At 44.6% G+C, this 18508-nt stretch overlaps 1 protein-coding gene and 1 long non-coding RNA gene across 5 annotated transcripts in view; one reads left to right on the top strand and one right to left on the bottom strand.

The window, feature by feature from the left end:
• Positions 1-18508, bottom strand: part of PTPN11 (protein tyrosine phosphatase non-receptor type 11) — a 96466-nt gene that overhangs the window by 28592 nt on the left and 49366 nt on the right. For all 4 annotated transcript variants that reach the window (XM_009248272.4, XM_009248271.4, XM_024257264.3 and 1 more), the window contains exons 7-9: positions 8207-8303; positions 3494-3573; positions 3209-3367 (exon numbers count right to left, since the gene is read on the bottom strand). In XM_009248272.4, coding sequence (XP_009246547.2) covers positions 3209-3367; positions 3494-3573; positions 8207-8303 — 336 coding nt within the window. The remainder of the gene's footprint in view (positions 1-3208; positions 3368-3493; positions 3574-8206; positions 8304-18508) is intronic.
• On the top strand, positions 11011-14890 carry LOC129049221 (uncharacterized). Its single transcript, XR_008512137.1, has 3 exons — positions 11011-11135; positions 12552-12648; positions 12804-14890. It is a non-coding gene; the product is annotated as an uncharacterized LOC129049221 (long non-coding RNA).

Genomic DNA, 18508 nt, shown 5'->3' with positions numbered 1-18508 from the left:
GCAAGCACAGATTCTGGAGGAGGCTAGGCTGCCCAACGAGCCAGACTGTCTGCTTCATTTCCGCACCAGTGTAGGAGGACTCTGTGCCTTATCTAACCCAAGTGTGAATAACTCTATCACAGAAAGGCAGCCCATGGGGTTTTGAACCAGCTGCTTTTTCTATATCCAGACCCATCTGATACCTCCTCTACACGTCACTTTCCCTTAACTGGGTGCCTGGGAATGCCAAGTCTGCAATAGCTGCTGGCTTCAAGAGCACACGGATTGAAAAATCCATTCTTGCTGCCAAAAAGGAAGCTATTTCACTCAGTGAGAGATGAGTTTGTATCTATTTGGTGATGTGTTCTGGGCAGAGAATGCTTTTGTGTTCTGTTGTTTTCTGGGCAGTCATCCACACCACTCACTTTCCAAAACCACCAATATCAGCAAGAGAAATTTACCTTGTATCTCAGGAAGACAGAGAAATTTACAGCTATAAAACTGGAAATAAGAGAGCAGCTACAGACATCAACAGTCAGAGTCAATGATTAATTGAAAGAAAAAAGAAAACATGGTAGGAGGAACGTTCAATAAAAGGACGTGGTCTTGGTCGGGCGCAGTGGCTCACACCTGTAATCCCAGCACTTTGGGAAGCCAGGTGGATCACTTGAGGCCAGGAGTTTGAGACCAGCCTGGCCAACATGGTGAAACCCTATCTCTACTAAAATTACAAAAATTGGCCAGGTGTAGTGGCACACGCCTGTAATCCCAGCTACTCAGGAGGCTGAGGCAGGAAAATCGCTTGAATCCAGGAAGCGGAGACTGCAGTGATCCAAGATAGTGCCACTGCACTGCAGCCTGAGTGACAGAGCAAGACACAGTCCCAAAAAAAAAGAACAATGTGGTCTTTTCTTTATTATGATTCTCAATTCAGCTTTCCCTCCAGTATTTTGTAGATCCAAAGACCCCTGACAGATTTGATGCAAATTTTAGTTTCCCCAAATAAACACTCCTAATATTAACTGTACTCTATGCTGTCACTGGCCAATCAAGGCTGAGGACTGCTCCCAGGGAACTCACCAGAGAATATAAAATTAAATCATGACCCTGAAAAGAACGTGTTAGCTAACTTTAAACATCGGCCCTCCCCCTAGTTTCTAAACTCCTGTGGAAACCTTGGCAAACAAATTCTAAAATGTGAGAACTAATACATTGTCTTTTAAAATAGAGCCTAGGAATCAAACACAGTCCACAGTCTGGTTTGTCTTCTGTGCACTGGGGGGATACTGAGAGTAGGTTGTCAGAAAGGTCTGCGGAGAGAATCAATGCCCATCATGTCATCCTCTCGGCACCACCAAAGTAAAGAGGAAGAATGAGACCAGGAGCAGAGACTAGGACATGGTGGTGAGGGTGGGGCAGAGTGATTTGGCCCTAATGCCTGTCTATCCAGGAGAGCTTCTGAAAGGGACTGATACTGATTCCTCTGAAGCAACACAAGACCCCTCTCTTCACAATCCTCATGTCTTCTGAGAACAGGTGAACCTCCTATAGCTATAATCAGGCAAAAAGGAGGATGAAGGGCTTCATTCTTCCTATTCACATTTAGGGCAAAAAACACTTGCCTGAAGCAGAAACTACAAAGATGTTTTCATTGGTCCATTAATTCAAGAACATCTAATGTTACCACAGGCAGTTGCTGAAGGAAACCTTTGTTTCATGATGACCAGATTTGGCCTCAAAGGTATTCAGAAGTATACCAACTAGGAGTACAACAATGAAAGTCTTAGGAAAATCACACTGTCCTTCACATCCAATATGAAAATTACAGTAGGAAGGCTCAACTCCAAAGTTCTCCATCTGCCTTAGGTTTAATTTATAGGTATGACTGCTACATTCCACATAAAATCTTATATAAGCCAATTAAAGGATATCTAAAAAAGAACTTTCACTAGAACACAAACAAAAACACAGAACTTTTCCATATTTAAAAAAAACCACCATGGTGGGCTCACTTTGAGATAACACAGAGGGCTGTCACTCAATAAGATTTGTCTGCTTTTCTGTAGGTGTGGGGTGTTACAATTTATTTTTTTAATCTGAAGTGTCTTGAAGAGTATGGAGTAATGCGTCCTAGGCAGGTGCTGCTGGTGGGAGTGAGCACTGCGGCAACCATTTGGGAGTACAGTTAGGCAGAGTTAATTAAAACGGACAGCATGGCCAGGCGTGGTGGCTCACGCCCGTAATCCCAACACTTTGGGAGGTCAAGGCAGGTGGATCACCTAAGCTCAGGGGTTCCAAAACCAGCCTGGCCAACATGGCAAAACCCCATCTCTACTAAAAATACAAAAATTAGCCAGGCGTGGTGGCACGCACCTGTAGTCCCAGCTACTTGGGAGGCTGAGGCACGAGAATCATTTGAACCGGGAGGCAGAGGCTGCAGTGAGCTGAGATCATGCCACTGCACTCCGGCCTGGGCAACAGACCGAGACCCTGTCTCTAAAAAACAAAAAACAACAACAGAAATACTCCATACGTTCAAAAGGTAAGGAAAACGCTACACATGTTAAAAGGAAAGCTATAGATGACATTAACACTTCTAAAGATGAAAAATACAATGTCTGCGATGAAAAATACTCTGGATAGGATTAAGAGCAGATGACATATTGCAGAAGATTAACTTGGAGACATGGCAAAAGAAGCTATTCGAAATGAAACACGGGGAGAAAAAACTGAATAAAATAAACCAAGTATCAGTGGGCTATGAGACAACTTCAAGTAGTCTAATACACGTACGACTGGTGTCCTAGGACAAAGTTGGGCAGGGTACTTTTTTTTTTAAGAGATGGGGTCTTACTACATTGCCCAGGCTGGTCTCAAACTCCTGACCTCAAGTGATCCGCCCACCTCGACACCCCACAGTGCTGGGACTACAGGCATGAGCCACCATGCCCAGCCCAGGATATGTATCTGAAGAAACTAAGACTGAACATTATCCAAATTTAAGGAAAACTACAAATCCATGGAGCCAAGAAGCTCAACAAACCCCAAGCAGAAGAAACATAAAGAAAACTACACCAAGGAATAACATAATCAAATTTCTCCTAGTCCCTTTTTTCCAGAGAATCAGTTAGAGTAAGCTTAATTCATTTATTCAATTCCTAATATGGCCAATCTGACACGTCTGATACTTTAAAAACAGTTTAGCAAAAAAGAAGTTTCTGTGATTTACCTTTCCTCTCTCCACTTCTTTCGTTGTCATGACAATCACTCGGGAGTTTTCTTGGAACACCATCCGCCAAAAGTCGTTCACCGTGTTTTGCAGGCAGCCTTGTGTGGCAATGTAACTCTTTTTGGGCTTTGAATTGTTGCACTTGGTTTCAAATTCAGGCTAGAAATTTAGGAAGAAAATCCTTCAAACATCTTAAAGTTGCTTTCAGGACATGAGGAAGGATTTAAAATACAGAAATAGGCTAGCAATGTATGGTCAGAAAACACTGTGAAAAGCAAAGCTTACCATGATGATATTTGCATTGATGTAATCTGAAACAGGCTCATTGGGATCACCATCGTGTAGGACAACCCTGGTATGATCAACTAGAAGAAAAAGAGACTACGGTCACATAAGTCCTGGATTGCTTCAGGAAAAACCAGTTCAAATCAGTTAATCCCCAGCCTAGTCCAAGTTTTGTTCATTTAATGATTAAAAAAAAAAAAACCACATAAAAATTAAAGCCCAGGTAAGCAAAACAGTAACGTGAACACTGCCTGATGTCTCATAATGCCATCTTCACAATTTCCTAGTTTTGATCATATACTATGGGTATATAGGATGTTATCATTGGGTATATAGGAAGCACAGAGAAGGTACAAGAAAATTTTCTCTACTATTTGTGTAACTTCTTATGAGTTCCAAAATTATTTCAAACCAAGAAATGTTGGGCTGGTCTCAGTGGCCTGTAATTTCAGCACTTCGGGAGGCCAAGGCAGGTGGATCATATGAGGTCAGCAGTTCAAGACCAGCCTGGCCAACATGACAAAACCCTGTCTCTATTAAAAATACAAAAATTAGCCAGGCATGTTGGTCCACATCTGTAATCCTAGCTACTCGGGAGGCTGAGGTACAAAAATCGCTTGAACCCGAGAGGCGGACATTGCAGTGAGCCAAGATCACACCACTGTACTCCAGCCTGGACGACAGAGTGAGGACTTGGTCTCAAGAAAAAAGAAAAGGGGAAGGGGAGTTTTAAAAAAAAGAAGATTGAAGTATACATATATGACATGATGTCTGAGATGGGCTTCAAAATAATTCAAGGAGAGAGGAGATGTGGATCAGAGTATAGATGAAACCAAGACTGGGCATGAGTTGATAATTGTTGAAGCTGGGTGATGGGTACATGTGGGTTCTTTCTGCTCTTGAATATATTTGAAAATTTCCATAATAAAGAGGGGTGTTGTTGTTGTTGTTGTTGTTGTTGTTTTAAATTTATTTTTTTGAGACAGGGTTTTCCTCTGTCACCCAGGTTGGAGTGCAATAGCACTATCTCGGCTCTCTGCAACCTCTGCCTCCTGGGCTCAAGCAATTCTCGTACCTCAGCCTCCTGAGTAACTGGGATTACAGGAGCGTGCCACCGCATCTGGCTAATTTTTGTATTTTTAGTAGAGATGGGGTTTTGCCATGTTGGCCAGGCTGGTCTTGAACTCCTGACCTCAGGTGATCTGCCCACCTCGGCCTCCCAAAGTGCTTGGATTACAGTTGTGAGCCACCGCACCCAGCCAGGTATTTTTTAGTGAAGCATAATGCAGTGGACTATCACAAGGCTCTGATAGTATCAACTGTCCAAATTCTGTACAAAAGTCCATTACTGGTATAAAAATCTGAGTCCTCTACCTAAACAACATATTTTGCAATGGGAATTAGTAAGACAGTCATGTGTCTTAAAAGAATAATGTCCTTTTTGCTTCAGACTCCTCATCTTTAAGGAAATGAGATGTTCATCAGAGGAAACATCTGAATGAGATCTTTAAGGGAGGAAAAAGCGATATTCTATTTAGATACTGCATATCATTGGTCCCTTCACTTTCCCACACATTTTATACCATATAAATACGACCTGACCCCTGAGCAGATGTCACAACTTAGACATAGAAAGGACAAGGTGGCCAGGCATGGTGGTTCGCACCTGTAATCCTGGCACTTAGGGAAGCCAAGGCAGGAGGATAGTTTGGGCCCAGGAGGTCAAGACCAGCCTGGGCAACATAGTGAAACTCTTGTCTATTTCTAAAAATTGAAAAAATAAATTCCAAAAAAAAAGGATAAGGCTTCCTCAAGGTCACTAGTACCATGCTGCAGCTCAAACTGCTTCTCTGCAAATTCCTCACTGCCTTTTCTCAGTATTACAAATGCCTCCACTTTCTCTCATCCTCACATACATACATTACAATATCCATGTAGATATGATATACATATATACCATGTATATGTACATATGCATGCAGAAAGAGAAAGACTATGTTTCATGCATAGACACACACAAAGGATGGTTTACAAGATTTGACAAAATGACTCTGACCTGATGAGACATGAGAGCAATGCTCTCCAAATTTGATCACAACCCCCAATCACACAGTTTTTCTATGCTGAAATGTATACACATATGCACTACATGCAAGCAAGCCTTATTTGTAAGTTGGATAAATATAGTATGCATAGCCAGGTGCAGTTGCTCATGCCTGTAATCCCAGCACTTTGGGAAGCCAAAGCAGGAGGACTGCTTGAGCCTAGGAGCTCGAGATCAGCCTGGGCAATATAGTGAGACCCCCATCTCTATATACAATCAATCAATCAATCAATAAAACATTATGCATTCACTACAATCAATCTAGACCTCAGACAAATTTTTCTTTTTCTTTTTTTTTTTTTAGGGACAAGATATAAATAAAGAGAAGTTGTAAATATTCCTTCCTTTCTCCTTAGTGCACTGCCTTGCACAGCACATCAGCGGAGAACCCCATGCATTAGAGTGGTGCTAAGAACAGTGACTTTGGGGGCTCTAGTGCCAGTTCCCCCGCCCACTCCCTTTCACTTATAACCTTGCTAAAATGGTCTAGGAAACCAGGATATTAAGAATGCTTCCTTCCTGTGCATGTGATATGGATTAAGTGAGATAAAAATGCAAAGAGTTCAGCATAGAGTTAGACCTCGGGAGAGAGGAACTGTGACTGGTTTAGTGCAGTTTCTGAGATCCCCATGCAAGGCCTACATCCTTCCAGGCCTTTTTCCCTCCTGGTTCAACTTGGGCTTTGCCTGGTGGCATTTGGGTGTTACAGAAGATATAGCCAGACACAGTGGCTCACACCTGTAATCCCAACACTTTGGGAGGTGGATGGAGGCAGATCGTTTGAGCCCAGGAATTCGAGACCAGCCTGGACAACATGACGAAACCCTGTCTCTACAAAAAAAAAATTACAAAAAATACAAAAATTAGCTGGGCATGGTAGCACGTGCCTGTAGTCCCAGCTACATTGGAGGCTGGGGTGGGAAGGACCACTTGAGCCCGGGAGGTTGAGGCTGCAGTGACCCATGATCATGCCACTGCACTCCAGCCTGGGCAACAGAGTAAGACCCTATTTCAACAATAAATAAATAAATAAGTAGAAAAAAGGAAGGTGTACATCCTTCCAGGCCTTTTTTCCTCATGATTCAACTTGGGCTTTGCCAGGTGGCATTTGGGTGTTACAGAAGGTACAGCCAGGCACAATGGCTTACGCTGGTAATCCCAACACTTTGGGAGGCTGAGGCAGGAGGACTACTTGAGCCCAGGAGTTCAAGACCAACCTGGGCAACATAGGGAGACCCTGCTCTACAAAAAATTTTATTATTTTTTTAAATTGTTTTTTGTTTTGAGACAGAGTCCTGCTCTGTCACCCAGCCTGGAGTGCAGTGGTGCACACTGCACCTCCGGCTCACTGCAACCTCCACCTCCCGGGTTCAAGCGATTCTCCTGCCTCAGCCTCATCCTCCCAAGTAGCTGGGATTACAGGCATCCGCCACCACGCCCAGCTAATTTTTGTCATTTTTAATAGAGATGGGGTTTCACCATGTTGGCCAGGCTACTCTCGAACTCCTAACCTCAGGTGATCCGCCCACCTCAGCCTCCCAGAGTGCTGGGATTACAGGCGTGAGCCACTGCGCCGGCCTACAGAAAAACTGTAAAATCAGCCAGGTGTAGTGGTGCCTGCCTATAGTCCCAGCTAATCAGGAGGCTGAGGTGGGAGAATCGCTTGAGCCCAGGAGGTTGAGGCTGCAGTGAGCTGTGACTGCACCCTGAGCAACAGAGTGAGACTATGTCTCAAAAAAAATAGGAAGGTACAGCTTTACAGCTTTGTGAATATTCACAAAGTTTTCTTCTTTTTTTTTTTGAGACGGAGTTTTGCTCTTGTCACCCAGGCTGGAGTGCAATGGCGCGATCTCGGCTCACTGCAACCTCCATCTCCTGGGTTCAACCAATTTCCCACCTCAGCCACCCGAGTAGCTGGGATTACAGGTGCCCACCACCACACCCGGCTAATTTTTGTATTTTTAGTAGAGATGGGGTTTCACCATGTTGACCAGGCTCGTCTTGAACTCCTGATCAGAGGTGATCCGCTTGCCTCGGCCTCCGAAAGTGCTGGGATTACAGGTGTGAGCCACCGCGCCCGGCCCACAAAGTCTTCTTCTGAGCAAAGTTTAGGTATATACCCTTTCTCCAGTAACTTGAGCTCAGGGGATCAGCAAGCAGAACAGTTCTAGGAGCCCTCAGGAGGTGTTTGTCTGTTTCCCACTTAAGGGAACTGAGTCCCAGAAAGGAGGCAGGCCTTACCCAGGATTCACAGGCCCAGTGAGGAGGAGTCAAGACACAAATCTGGCACCCTAAGGTCCCTGACACTGAGAGATCCCAAGCCTTGAGATGATCTATCTTGGGCAGACAGAAAATTAATTAACTGAAAGAACCAACCACAGACAAAGCCACCTAGTGGCAACTTTACTCAGTAATCAGCATCACAGGAGCTCACTGAATGAAGCCATCAACCCCCACCATGGTTGATTATTTTGGAAACTGCTTGCAATTAAAGAAACTAAAGCCTCCGATGTGCTAACAAGAGCACAGGACCCTGAGGAAAGGTACAGAGGTGCTAGGAATCAAAATCTCCAAGAGTGACAATTACTGAGTGGAATATTGATACTTACAGGGCAGGATGTTTTTATATCTATTTTTGTTTTTGTTTTCTTGCCTTTGACCCTCTTTTCGGCTGTAGAGAAGTTTGCACTCCTGTTGTTGTAGTGTCTGGAAAGAAAGAAAAGTCAATATTATTACATGTCAAAGAGACACAGAAAAAGAAAAAAGCCTGGATCAGCATTACTTCTTTAAGGAATTCATCCTAGGAAATGTTCATAGTTGTGTGCGATAGCTACAAGAATGTTCATCTGGGTCGGGCGTGGTGGCTTACACCTGTAATCCCCACACTTTGGGAGGCTGAGGTGGGCAGATCACTTCAGGGCAGGAGTTCGAAACCAGTTTGGCCAACATGGTAAAACCACATCTCTACCAAAAACACAAAAATTAGCCAGGCATGGGCACCTGTAATCCCAGCTACGTGGGAGGGTGATGCAGGAATCACTTGAGCAGAGATTGTGCCACTGCGCTCCAGCCTGGGTGACAGAGCGAGACTCTGTCTCATAAAAAAAAAAAAAAAAAAAGAAGGTTCATCTGAACGCTGCAACAACAGTGGAGAAATGCTGAAAATAATGTAAATGTCTAACAGGAAAGGACTGCCTAAATAAAACTATTGTTTGTTCATACAAAAGAATGTTCTATGTCCATTTAAAAAGATGTACTAGAAAATAACGCCTTGGAAAGACGATGAAAGTGAAAAGAAAGTCAAACTTCCAAAATAGCATATGATGTAATCATACACTTGCATTCACCTACGTACAAAAGAAATGGCATAAGGACACCATGATGTGCCTCTGTAGTCCCAGCTACTCAGGAGGCAGAGGCTGGAGGATCACTTGAGCCCAGGAGTTCAAGACCAGCCTGGGCAACAAAATGAGACGCTGTCTTAAAAAGAAAAAAATGTTTTAATTTTTTTTTCTTTAAAAAAAAAAAGGCAGAAGGCCAGGTGCAATAGCTCACGCCTATAATCCTAGCACTTCAGGATTACCTGAAGTCAGGAGTTAAAGACCAGTCTGGCCAACATGACAAAACATGTCAGCCTGACATGACAAACAGACTGGCCAACATGACAAAAAACCAGACATGGCCAATAAACCAGCCTGGCCAACATGACAAAACAGACCATCCTGGCCAACATGACAAAACCCCATCTCTACTAAAAATACAAAAATTAGACAGGCGTGATGGCGCACCCCTGTAATCCCAGGAGGCTGAGGCACGAGAATCGCTTGAACCCAGGAGGCAGAGGTTGCAGAGAGTCAAGATCACGTTCCTGCCCTCCAGCCTGGGTAACAGAGGAAGACTCCGTCTTGGGGAGGGGGTGGGGAAAGTGGGAGAAGAACCAAATAGGTAATGGTGATTTTTTTTTTCTCCCAGGGGTAGCAGGATTATGAAGTCCTTTTCTTGTTTTTTTTCCCACTGTGTTCTCCCTTAAATTTTCTACAATGAAACAATAGAATATTCATAAGAAAAATCTTTAAAAATAACAATTATAAAGAATGAAACCCAACAAGGATTGGCGTAGCATATACAAATAACAGCTGTGATCTATATTCTTTTTTTCTTCTTTTTTTGTTTTAAATAAGACAGGGTCTCTCTCTCTCTCTCTTTCTGTTTATCGTATGATGGAGCCACGGCACTCCACCCTGTGTGGCAAAACAAGATCCTGTCTCAAAAAAAAAAAAAAAAGTCAATTTCAAGGGATAATCGGTTTACAAAAAGCCTAGTGTTTAATGGGAAATCACAAATAGGCAAATCAAGAAAGGAAAAGGTAAGCTAAGAAAAGAAAATTTATATATAAAATGCCAAAATGGCTACCCTCAAAGAGTCCCACAAGGAAAAACACAGTCATGTTTCACAACACAGCAGCCCTGTTTTATTTCCATTTCATTTATCTGAATTTCACAAGTATAAAGCTCTGGACTTTAAATTGGTATTTGACGCTCAGTTTCAAAATGCAACCTTCAGCCTGGACATAAGCTCACCACAAAAGCGTTTAACTAGCTGAAACCTGGACAAAAATAAAAACAATGTAGGTAGAACTGTGATAAGGAATCAGTCATTTGAATTTTTTTTAATGAGCTCAGGTTAAGGAGTTAAAGCAGTTTGCCCTCTCTGGGCAAGCATTTCCTTGGACTGTGAGCCAGTCTTACCAAGCAATACTGCTCTGTTAGCAAGAAGGTTTAACCTTGATGTTTAGACAGGTTATTAAGGTGAGGTTCAAAAAGAAGTTCAAACACTGAACTGAATCAATCACTTCAACTAAATGAAGTGAAACAACATCAACAAAAAATACAATACCAGGGGAGGGGGACTGGGACTAATTAGCAGCTTGATTTAAAACAAACTTGGCAGGAAAGCATTCAGGCCTTCATTTATGAACCCAACTTCGCATGACACTTCACTGAGGTGGGGGGGTGGCAGGGCGCACGTGGCCAAAGCAATCACTATGCAAGGTGAATTTCCTACAGTTCCTGTTTAATTACCCTTCAATTTCTCCCTCCACCTTCAAGATCAAGTCCAAGCTGTTCAGGGTGACGCACAAGGCCTTCTAGTCTCTGAGCTAATCAGGGCCTGCCTCTAAGTTCCCTTCTGTTTCGCCAAGCTACTTTGCCTGTCTGTACCTCAGTTTCCTTGAGTGTGAAATGAGCGCAATCCTTTCTACCCCCAAAGGGGCCGGGTGAGGGTCAAATGAGATGCATGTACATCACTATACAGTGCGTGAAATACAATGAAGCAAGTACACAGATACTGGCTATTTCTATGACATCACTATTGCTACATGAACTCTACACTGGCTACTCCATGTGTGGTCTGTAGACCAGCAGCATTAGCACCACCTGGGAGCTGGTCAGAATCCCAGGCCCAGGTCCTACCCCTGACTTAATCAAAATCTGTATTTTTGCTCGAGGACAGGAGGTCAAGACCAGCCTGGGCAATATGGTGAAAGCTGGCTTCTACAAAAAATTTAAAGATTAGCCAGGCATAGTGGCATGCATCTGTAGTCCCAGCTACTCGAGAGGCTGAGGTGGGAGAATTACTCGAGCCCAGAAGGTCAAGGCTGCAGGGAACCATGATTGCTCCACTGCAGGCCAGCCTGGGCAACGAAGCAAGACTCTGTTTCCAAAAAAAAAAAAGCAAGACGCTGTTTCAAAAAAAAAAAAAAAAAAGTACCTTCAAGATACTTTGGCATCTCTGCATACCACCTCTTATGTCATTCGTTTCCTTAAATTGAACTCCTCTTTTTCTCCTTCACAAAATATATTTCAAAAAGAAACTGCCTCAGCCAGGCCCAGTGGCTCACGCCTATAATCCCAGCACTTTGGGAGGCCAAGGCGGATGGATCACCTGAGGTCAGGAGTTCGAGACCAGCCCAGTCAACATGGCAAAACCTGGTCTCTACTAAAAATATGAAAATTAGCTGGGAGTGGTGGCAGGCACCTGTAATCCCAGCTACTTGGAAGGCTGAGGCAGGAGAATCGCTTAAACCCAGGAAGCAGAGGTTGCAGTGAGCCGAGATTGTGCCACTGCACTCCAACCTGGGTGACAGAGCAAGACCCTGTCTCAAAAAAAAAAAAAAAGAAAAAAGAAATTGCCCTTACTTGCATATATTTTAAAAATTTTTTCATTTTGCTGTATATAGAAGGTAAGCAGAAAAGGGAATATAACAAAAATGAAATATTATCAAATTCTACCTAGACGCTGGGGCATTCCTGAGGCTTTGCAAAAAAAAAAAAGACACAGGCAAGTGTTAGAGGTAGATGTTAAAGACTTACTACTATCATATGGAGACCTTCTTCAGGCTTCATCTAAGGACTAGATAAGGATGAAAAAGAGAAAGCCTTTCTCATTTGCTAATTCATCTTACCTACTGTGATGGGGTAACACCAAGAATCATCTCACAACACAAAGGGAACACTTTGCCAGACTAAATTCAGAGTTCCAGACCAGGGAAATCCTCATCAATACTCATTTTGGCTGGGCCACCCATCATCAGGTCTGCCAGAGGCTTCCCTTATTCCTTTTTTTTTGTTGGGACAGGGTCATGCTCTCGCCCAGGCTGGAATGCAGTGGTGTGATCATAGCTCACTGTAACCTCAAACTCCTGGGCTCAAGTGATCCTCGCACCTCAGCCTCTTGAGTAGCTGGGACTACAGGCGCACACCACCACATCTAGCTAATTATTTTCCTTTTTGTAAAGACAGGGTCTCACTATGTTGCCCAGGCTGGTCTCACACTCAATGACTCTAGCCCTTCTCTGGCCTCAGCCTCCCAAAGCACTGAGATTACAGGCGTGAGCCACTGCACCTGTCCTGCGCTTTCCTTATCCTGCAGTAAGTTCTCAATCACCTCTTCCAGGTGGACTTGGGGCCTGAACAGTGCACAGTCAAGATGGCTGCTGGGTCCAGAGGCTTCCACAGAGGACAGGAGAGGCACCGCTGCATCCCAGGCACAGGTGGGTGCTAATTGCCAGCAGCTGACAGCTGTCACAGATTGATAATAGCTAACAGCGCATCTCTCCCCCGGCTCCTTCCCTAGTGCACCCATTAGCCCAGCCTCATCTGCACCTGGGACTCAAGTTGCCTAAACATATTTCATTTCCCACAGCAGAAGATGCCATCCATCTAGAGTGAGACTGAAAATACAAACAATTCAGAAGTTGTGACTTTCCATGCTCTGCCCGCAGAGGCTCCCAAATGCTAAGGGTGCTTCCTCCCCAGCACCAGGCTTATGGCCCTAAGCTCCAGAAAAATATCAAATAAACCCTGCCCTCGAGGAGAATACATTCCTGTCAGGGTTTATCTTCCACAACCTCCCTCCCACCAGCAGTCCCTGGGGCACAAAAGCTACTAATGACCTGTCAAGCTGAATGTCACCACATCTCCATCCTTCTCCACTGGCCTTGGCAGGGATGCTAATGAGGCGGCTTGGGGCAGACAGCAAAAAGGACAATGTAAAGCAGGGACACAGGCTGCCAGACACCCCATTTTCCCAAATAATACATCCAAACAGTTTGCACCAAACTGTGAACTCTCAAAAAGGACCAGAGGCTAGTTACAGTCACCTCACTGCAGGAGTCTAAACAGATCTAGAGCTAAAGAAACTGCATAAAACTATTAAATTTAATGATATGGTTTGGATGTCTGTCCCCTCCAAATCTCATGTTGAAATATGACCTCCAGTGTTGGCGGTGGCGCCTAAAGGAAGGTGGTGGATCCTTCATGAATGTTTTGGTGCCATCCTCACAGTGAGTGAGTTCTCGCTCTAAGTTCACGTGCAATCTGGTTGTTTAAAACAGTGTGGTGGCCACGCACAGTGGCTCATGCCTGTAATCCCAGCGCTTCGGGAGGCCGAGGCGGGCGGATTACTTGAGATCAGGAGTCCGAGACCAGCCTGGCCAACATGGTGAAACCCCGTCTCTACTAAAAATACAAAAATCAGCTGGGCATTGTGATGCACGCCTGTAGTCCCAACTACTCAGGAGGCTGAGGCAGGAGAATTGCTTGAACCTGGGAGGCAGAGGCTGCAGTGAGCTGAGATCACGCCACTGCACTCCAGGCTGGGCAACAGAGTGAGACACTGTCTCAAATTAAAATTTAAAAAAAACAGCATGGCACCCACCCCACCCTTGCCACTGCTCCAGCCATGTGATTGTCTGCTCTCCCTTTGCCTTCCACTATGACCGGAAACTTCCTGAGGCCCTCGCCAGAAGCAGATGCTGGAGCCATGCTTGTACAGCCTTCAGAACCATGAGCCAATTAAACCTCTTGTCTTTATAAATTACCTAGACTCAGATATTCCTTTAGAGCGGTGCAAAACGGCCTAACACATCTAATAAACTATTAAAAGGTATCCACAGAAAGTCAATGTCCTGATCCATGTTGTACATGTGAGTGCCCAACGGCACTACTGACTGTGGAGGAGGTTAAGTTTTCATTGTCTCCCTTACGTAAATGTAAGACCAACCCTTACATTTATGGCCACTGAACATTCCCGCTCCCCAGCCCAGACCCCTGCCAACCTAAATGCCAGGAGCAGCAGCCCAGTGACTGCAATGACCAAAATAGACCTCAGAGGCTTCCAAAGCCCTTGGATTGAAAACTACTGGACCTGGCTCTTGACTAGAATTTCATGAATGAAAGTGGAAGAAGAGGACCAAGGAGAGAGGCAGACAGAAAATAAACTGGCTAAGCCAGGCATCCCCAGGCACCATGACGATGCCCTAATGACCATTTCGCCTGCACTGCTCTGAGCAACAGAGCCAAAATATCTAGAGAAGAAAAATAATGACACTCACCATTACGGCCAAACCAACCTGTATAGTTACTTTACTTAATTTTTTTCTTTCTTAAATTTTTTATATTTTAAATTCTTGGCCCACCAAGCAGAGAGATTACTTTTTAAAACAAAGATACGGCTGGGGGCCATGGCTCACGCCTGTAATCCTAGCACTTCGGGAGGCTGAGGCGGGTGGATCACCTGAGATCAGGAGTTCGAGATCAGCCTGGCCAACATGGTGAAACCCCGTCTGTACTAAAAATACAAAAATTAGACGGGCGTGGTGGCGCACACCTGGAATGCCAGCTACTTGGGAGGCTGAGGCAGGAGAATCACTTGAAACTGGGAGGTAAAGGGTGCAGTGAGCCAAGATCACACCACTGCACTCTAGCTTGGGTGACAGAGTGAGACTTTGTCTCAAAAAAAATAAAAAATAAATAAAAACAACAAAAACAAAGCTACAAGGGTGTATATATTGGACAGGGGAGGGGATAGAGCAGGAGAGAGCAAGACTAACAAAATGTTGGTCTGTGTTAAAGCTGGGTGTTGGGGAAAAGGGGGGTCCACTGGACTATTTTCTCTATTTTGGGGTCTGTTTGAAAATTTCAATAATAAAAGGTTTTTTGTTTATTTGTTTTAGAGACATGGTCGTGCTTTGCCACACAAGCCAGAGTGCAGTGGCGTGATCATACGTAGCTCACTGTAACCTTAAACTGGGCTCAAGCAATCCTCCTGCCTCAGCTCCTCAAGTAGCTAGGACTACAAGTATGCACCACCACACCCGGCTAATTTGTTTTACTTTTTGTAGAGACAGGGTCTCGTCGTGTTGCCCAGGCTGGTCTCGAACTCCTGGCTTCAAGTGATCCTCCTGCCTCAACTTCCCAAAGTGCTTGGATTGTAGGCGTGAGCCACCACATCCAGCCGGAAAGACTTTCGTAAATAAATCAATAATAAATAAAAATGTAAAAGCTCCTACCAACTTTCCCCCGCCCTACCCATGGCTGTGGCCTTCTGAAGAAGAGAAAAAAAGCTGAGAAAGGCTGTCACACAGATGGTCTCTCTAGTTTTGATGCCGTGAATAATTATTAAGACAGCGGTAACCACCTGGGCAGGCTCCAAAACCAGGCCTCCTACCCAGACTGCAGGAACTTCTGTTTTCCTTTGGCATCTGTCCTCTCTGCAAAGAAACATTGCAATTTCTCATTCCATTCTCTGTAATGAAAGCTTTGCAACATTACCCGACACCAAAGGTGGATGAAAGCCACCACTTCTTGACACCATGCTGCAAAGCCTGTCACCAATTCTCTTGGGCAGCTCTTCCTGCATGAGTCCACAGCACCATCCACGAATGAAAGGCAGCTGGAAACTCTCATCCCCGGAGAAGGTCCTAGAAGATCCTAACTGACCAACATGACTTGCAAAGCACCACAGGGAATAAAACCAATCCAAGACATGGTTCCTTTCCAGATGCCTGTTGTAAGCCACCCATCTCCAACAAGGTGGGGTATAAGTAGAAAAACAAATTAAAAAGGCATGGTTTAGCAGGGCATCGTAGTTCATGCCTGTAATCCCAGCACTTTGGGAGGCTGAGGCAGGATAATCCATTGAGGCCAGGAGTTCGAAACTAGCCTGGACAACATAGTGAGACCCTCATCTCAGCAAAAATTGAAAAATTTGCCAGGCATAGTGGCACATGCCTGTAGTCCCAGCTACTCTGGAGGCTGACACAGGAGGATCCCTTGAACCCAAGAGTTCAAGGCTGCAGTGAGCTGATTGTGCCACTGCACTCAAACCTGGCAGACAGAGCAAGACCCTATCTCAAAAATGAATAAATAAATAAAAAGGAATGGTCCTTGAAGGAAAACAGGTTCTGACACATGAAACAGCAGCAAATAGTACAAGACAAATCTGTAACTGTGTAATTTTTAATTATGCACTGTGGAATTTAAGGAATGAGATCCATGAAATTAACTGAAGAAGGTTTCTGGGAGGAGCTGAAGATGAAAACAGGTAAAAAATTTAGATGGGTATAGGGAAGAAAGGGAGGCAACCTCGCAAGTTGGGGGTGGGGGGGCAAATGCAAAGGTGGCATGATGCCAGCGAGCATGCAGAAGAGTGAAGGAGACCAGGCAGCAAGTCTGGAAGCTGTGAACTAGGAAGTGGGGGGGAAAGAGAAGAGATGGGGAGAGTGAGAAAAACAGTGGGGGCCTTAAGAACTGGGCAGGAGAATCTCAATGGCTGAGTGAAAGAAAGCATGGCATGGTAGACATGGAGTCAGAAGTCCCCAAGTTCAAACCTCAGCCAACCATTTGCCAGTCACATCCCTGGGGGCAACTTTCTCACTTCTGGGAGTCACTTTCTTCATCTTCAAAATGAAATAGGTGACCAGGCACAGTGGCTCACACATGTAATCTCAGCACTTTGGGAGGCTGAGGTGGGCAGATTGCTTGAGCCCAGGAGTTCAAGACCAGCCTGGGCAACATGGCGAAACCCTGTCCCTACTAAAATTAGAAAAAATTAGCCAGGCATGGTGGCACACACCAGTAGTCCTAGCTATTTGGGAGGCTGAGGTGGGAGGATCACCTGAGCCCAGGAAGTCAAGGCTGTAGTGAGCCAAGATCATGCCACTGCACTCCAGCCTGGGCAACAAGAGTGAGACTCTACCACAAAAACAACAACAACAAAAAGCCATGGGGGGTGCGGGGGGATAAGGAATAAGAGAGAAAGAAATATTCCAACAGAAAGAAAGGAATTTCTCCAGAATGTAACATTTAGCTTATGGAATAAAACCTCTAACTACTGAAATGTTCTACCCACAGGAAAGTAGCAGCTCCTCTACTAAGTCTGAGAACTCAGGCGTAGATAGAAAATCCTGGTTACAGGGCAAGCCTGCCACCCTAGAGCATTTTTAAGCATGAGGTTGGAGCCCTGCTTGAGGGTTTTGTTCACTGCGGTGTTGCTTAGTCACCAGGGGAAGATTTCCACTAGAGATCACCGACAAGAATTATTATTCTAGACACAGCTCTGGGGTGCAGTTAAAGTCTTGTTTCCATAAAACCTAACCATCTCAAAGTAGAATTTATAGCTCCCCTAAGCAGGATGTAATCACTTTAAAGAAACCAAACTGGACTGTGGATGTGAAGACACACTAGCTTCTCCTGGAGAACTTCAGTTAGCAGAGCTGCTGGTGGAATCCGGGACATCTATGAAGCTGTCAGCGAAATGACCACAATGCTAGTGCAAGCTGAAAACAGCTTTGGACCACCACAGAGAAGAGAGGCTAGCACGACAGCAGGCTGGGCTTTTAAAAAAAAGAGATAAAGAAATTACTAAGGGAAACAAGTGTTAAAGCCCTAGGAAAAAATAACCCCAGTTAATAAGGTGTTGTATAGGGGTTTCTTGTTTGGGGCTTTTGAGGGGTTTTTTGGTACTATGGTATTTTTTAAATCTAAAAAGGTTTAAAAACTAAAATCTTTCTGAAATTCAGCACTACCAATTCTTGGGCACGTGGGTACAGGGATCTCAAAGACTAAAATGCGCATCCTACATCCACCCAGCTAGCTTAGTTGGTAGAGATGAGACTTAAACTGTGGTTTCACCACACCTCAAACAGGGGCTCCATCCGAACACAAATTGTAGGATACCAAAGCAGAACATCTTAAAGCAAAGCCCAGAACATTCCTTCATATGTTGTAAGCATCAGATAGCTATTCATTGAATATACACAGAGGGTCTGAATCCAATACGACTCTCTCAATACAGGAAATAGCTCAGATCCAACATGCCACAAATACTTATTTTGTTCCTACTGTGTGCCAGGCTTTCAGCTGGATTCTGGGGCTACAGGGAACAAAATAGGACTGCCTGTCTTTGTGGGGTCTGTGGACTGATCCAGGTTATTTTCCTAGAAAATATGCACATAGGCCAAGCACAGTGGCACATGCCTGAAATCCCAGCACTTTGGGAGGCTGAGGCAGGAAGATTGCTTGAGGCCAGGAGTTCAAGACTAGCCTGGCTGCACATGTACCCAGGAACTT

This window comes from Pongo abelii, chromosome 10 (assembly GCF_028885655.2).
Source record: "Pongo abelii isolate AG06213 chromosome 10, NHGRI_mPonAbe1-v2.0_pri, whole genome shotgun sequence".
Lineage (NCBI taxonomy): Eukaryota > Metazoa > Chordata > Mammalia > Primates > Hominidae > Pongo > Pongo abelii.
Note: the sequence above shows the minus strand (reverse complement) of the source record. Positions and strands in the feature narration are given on the sequence as shown.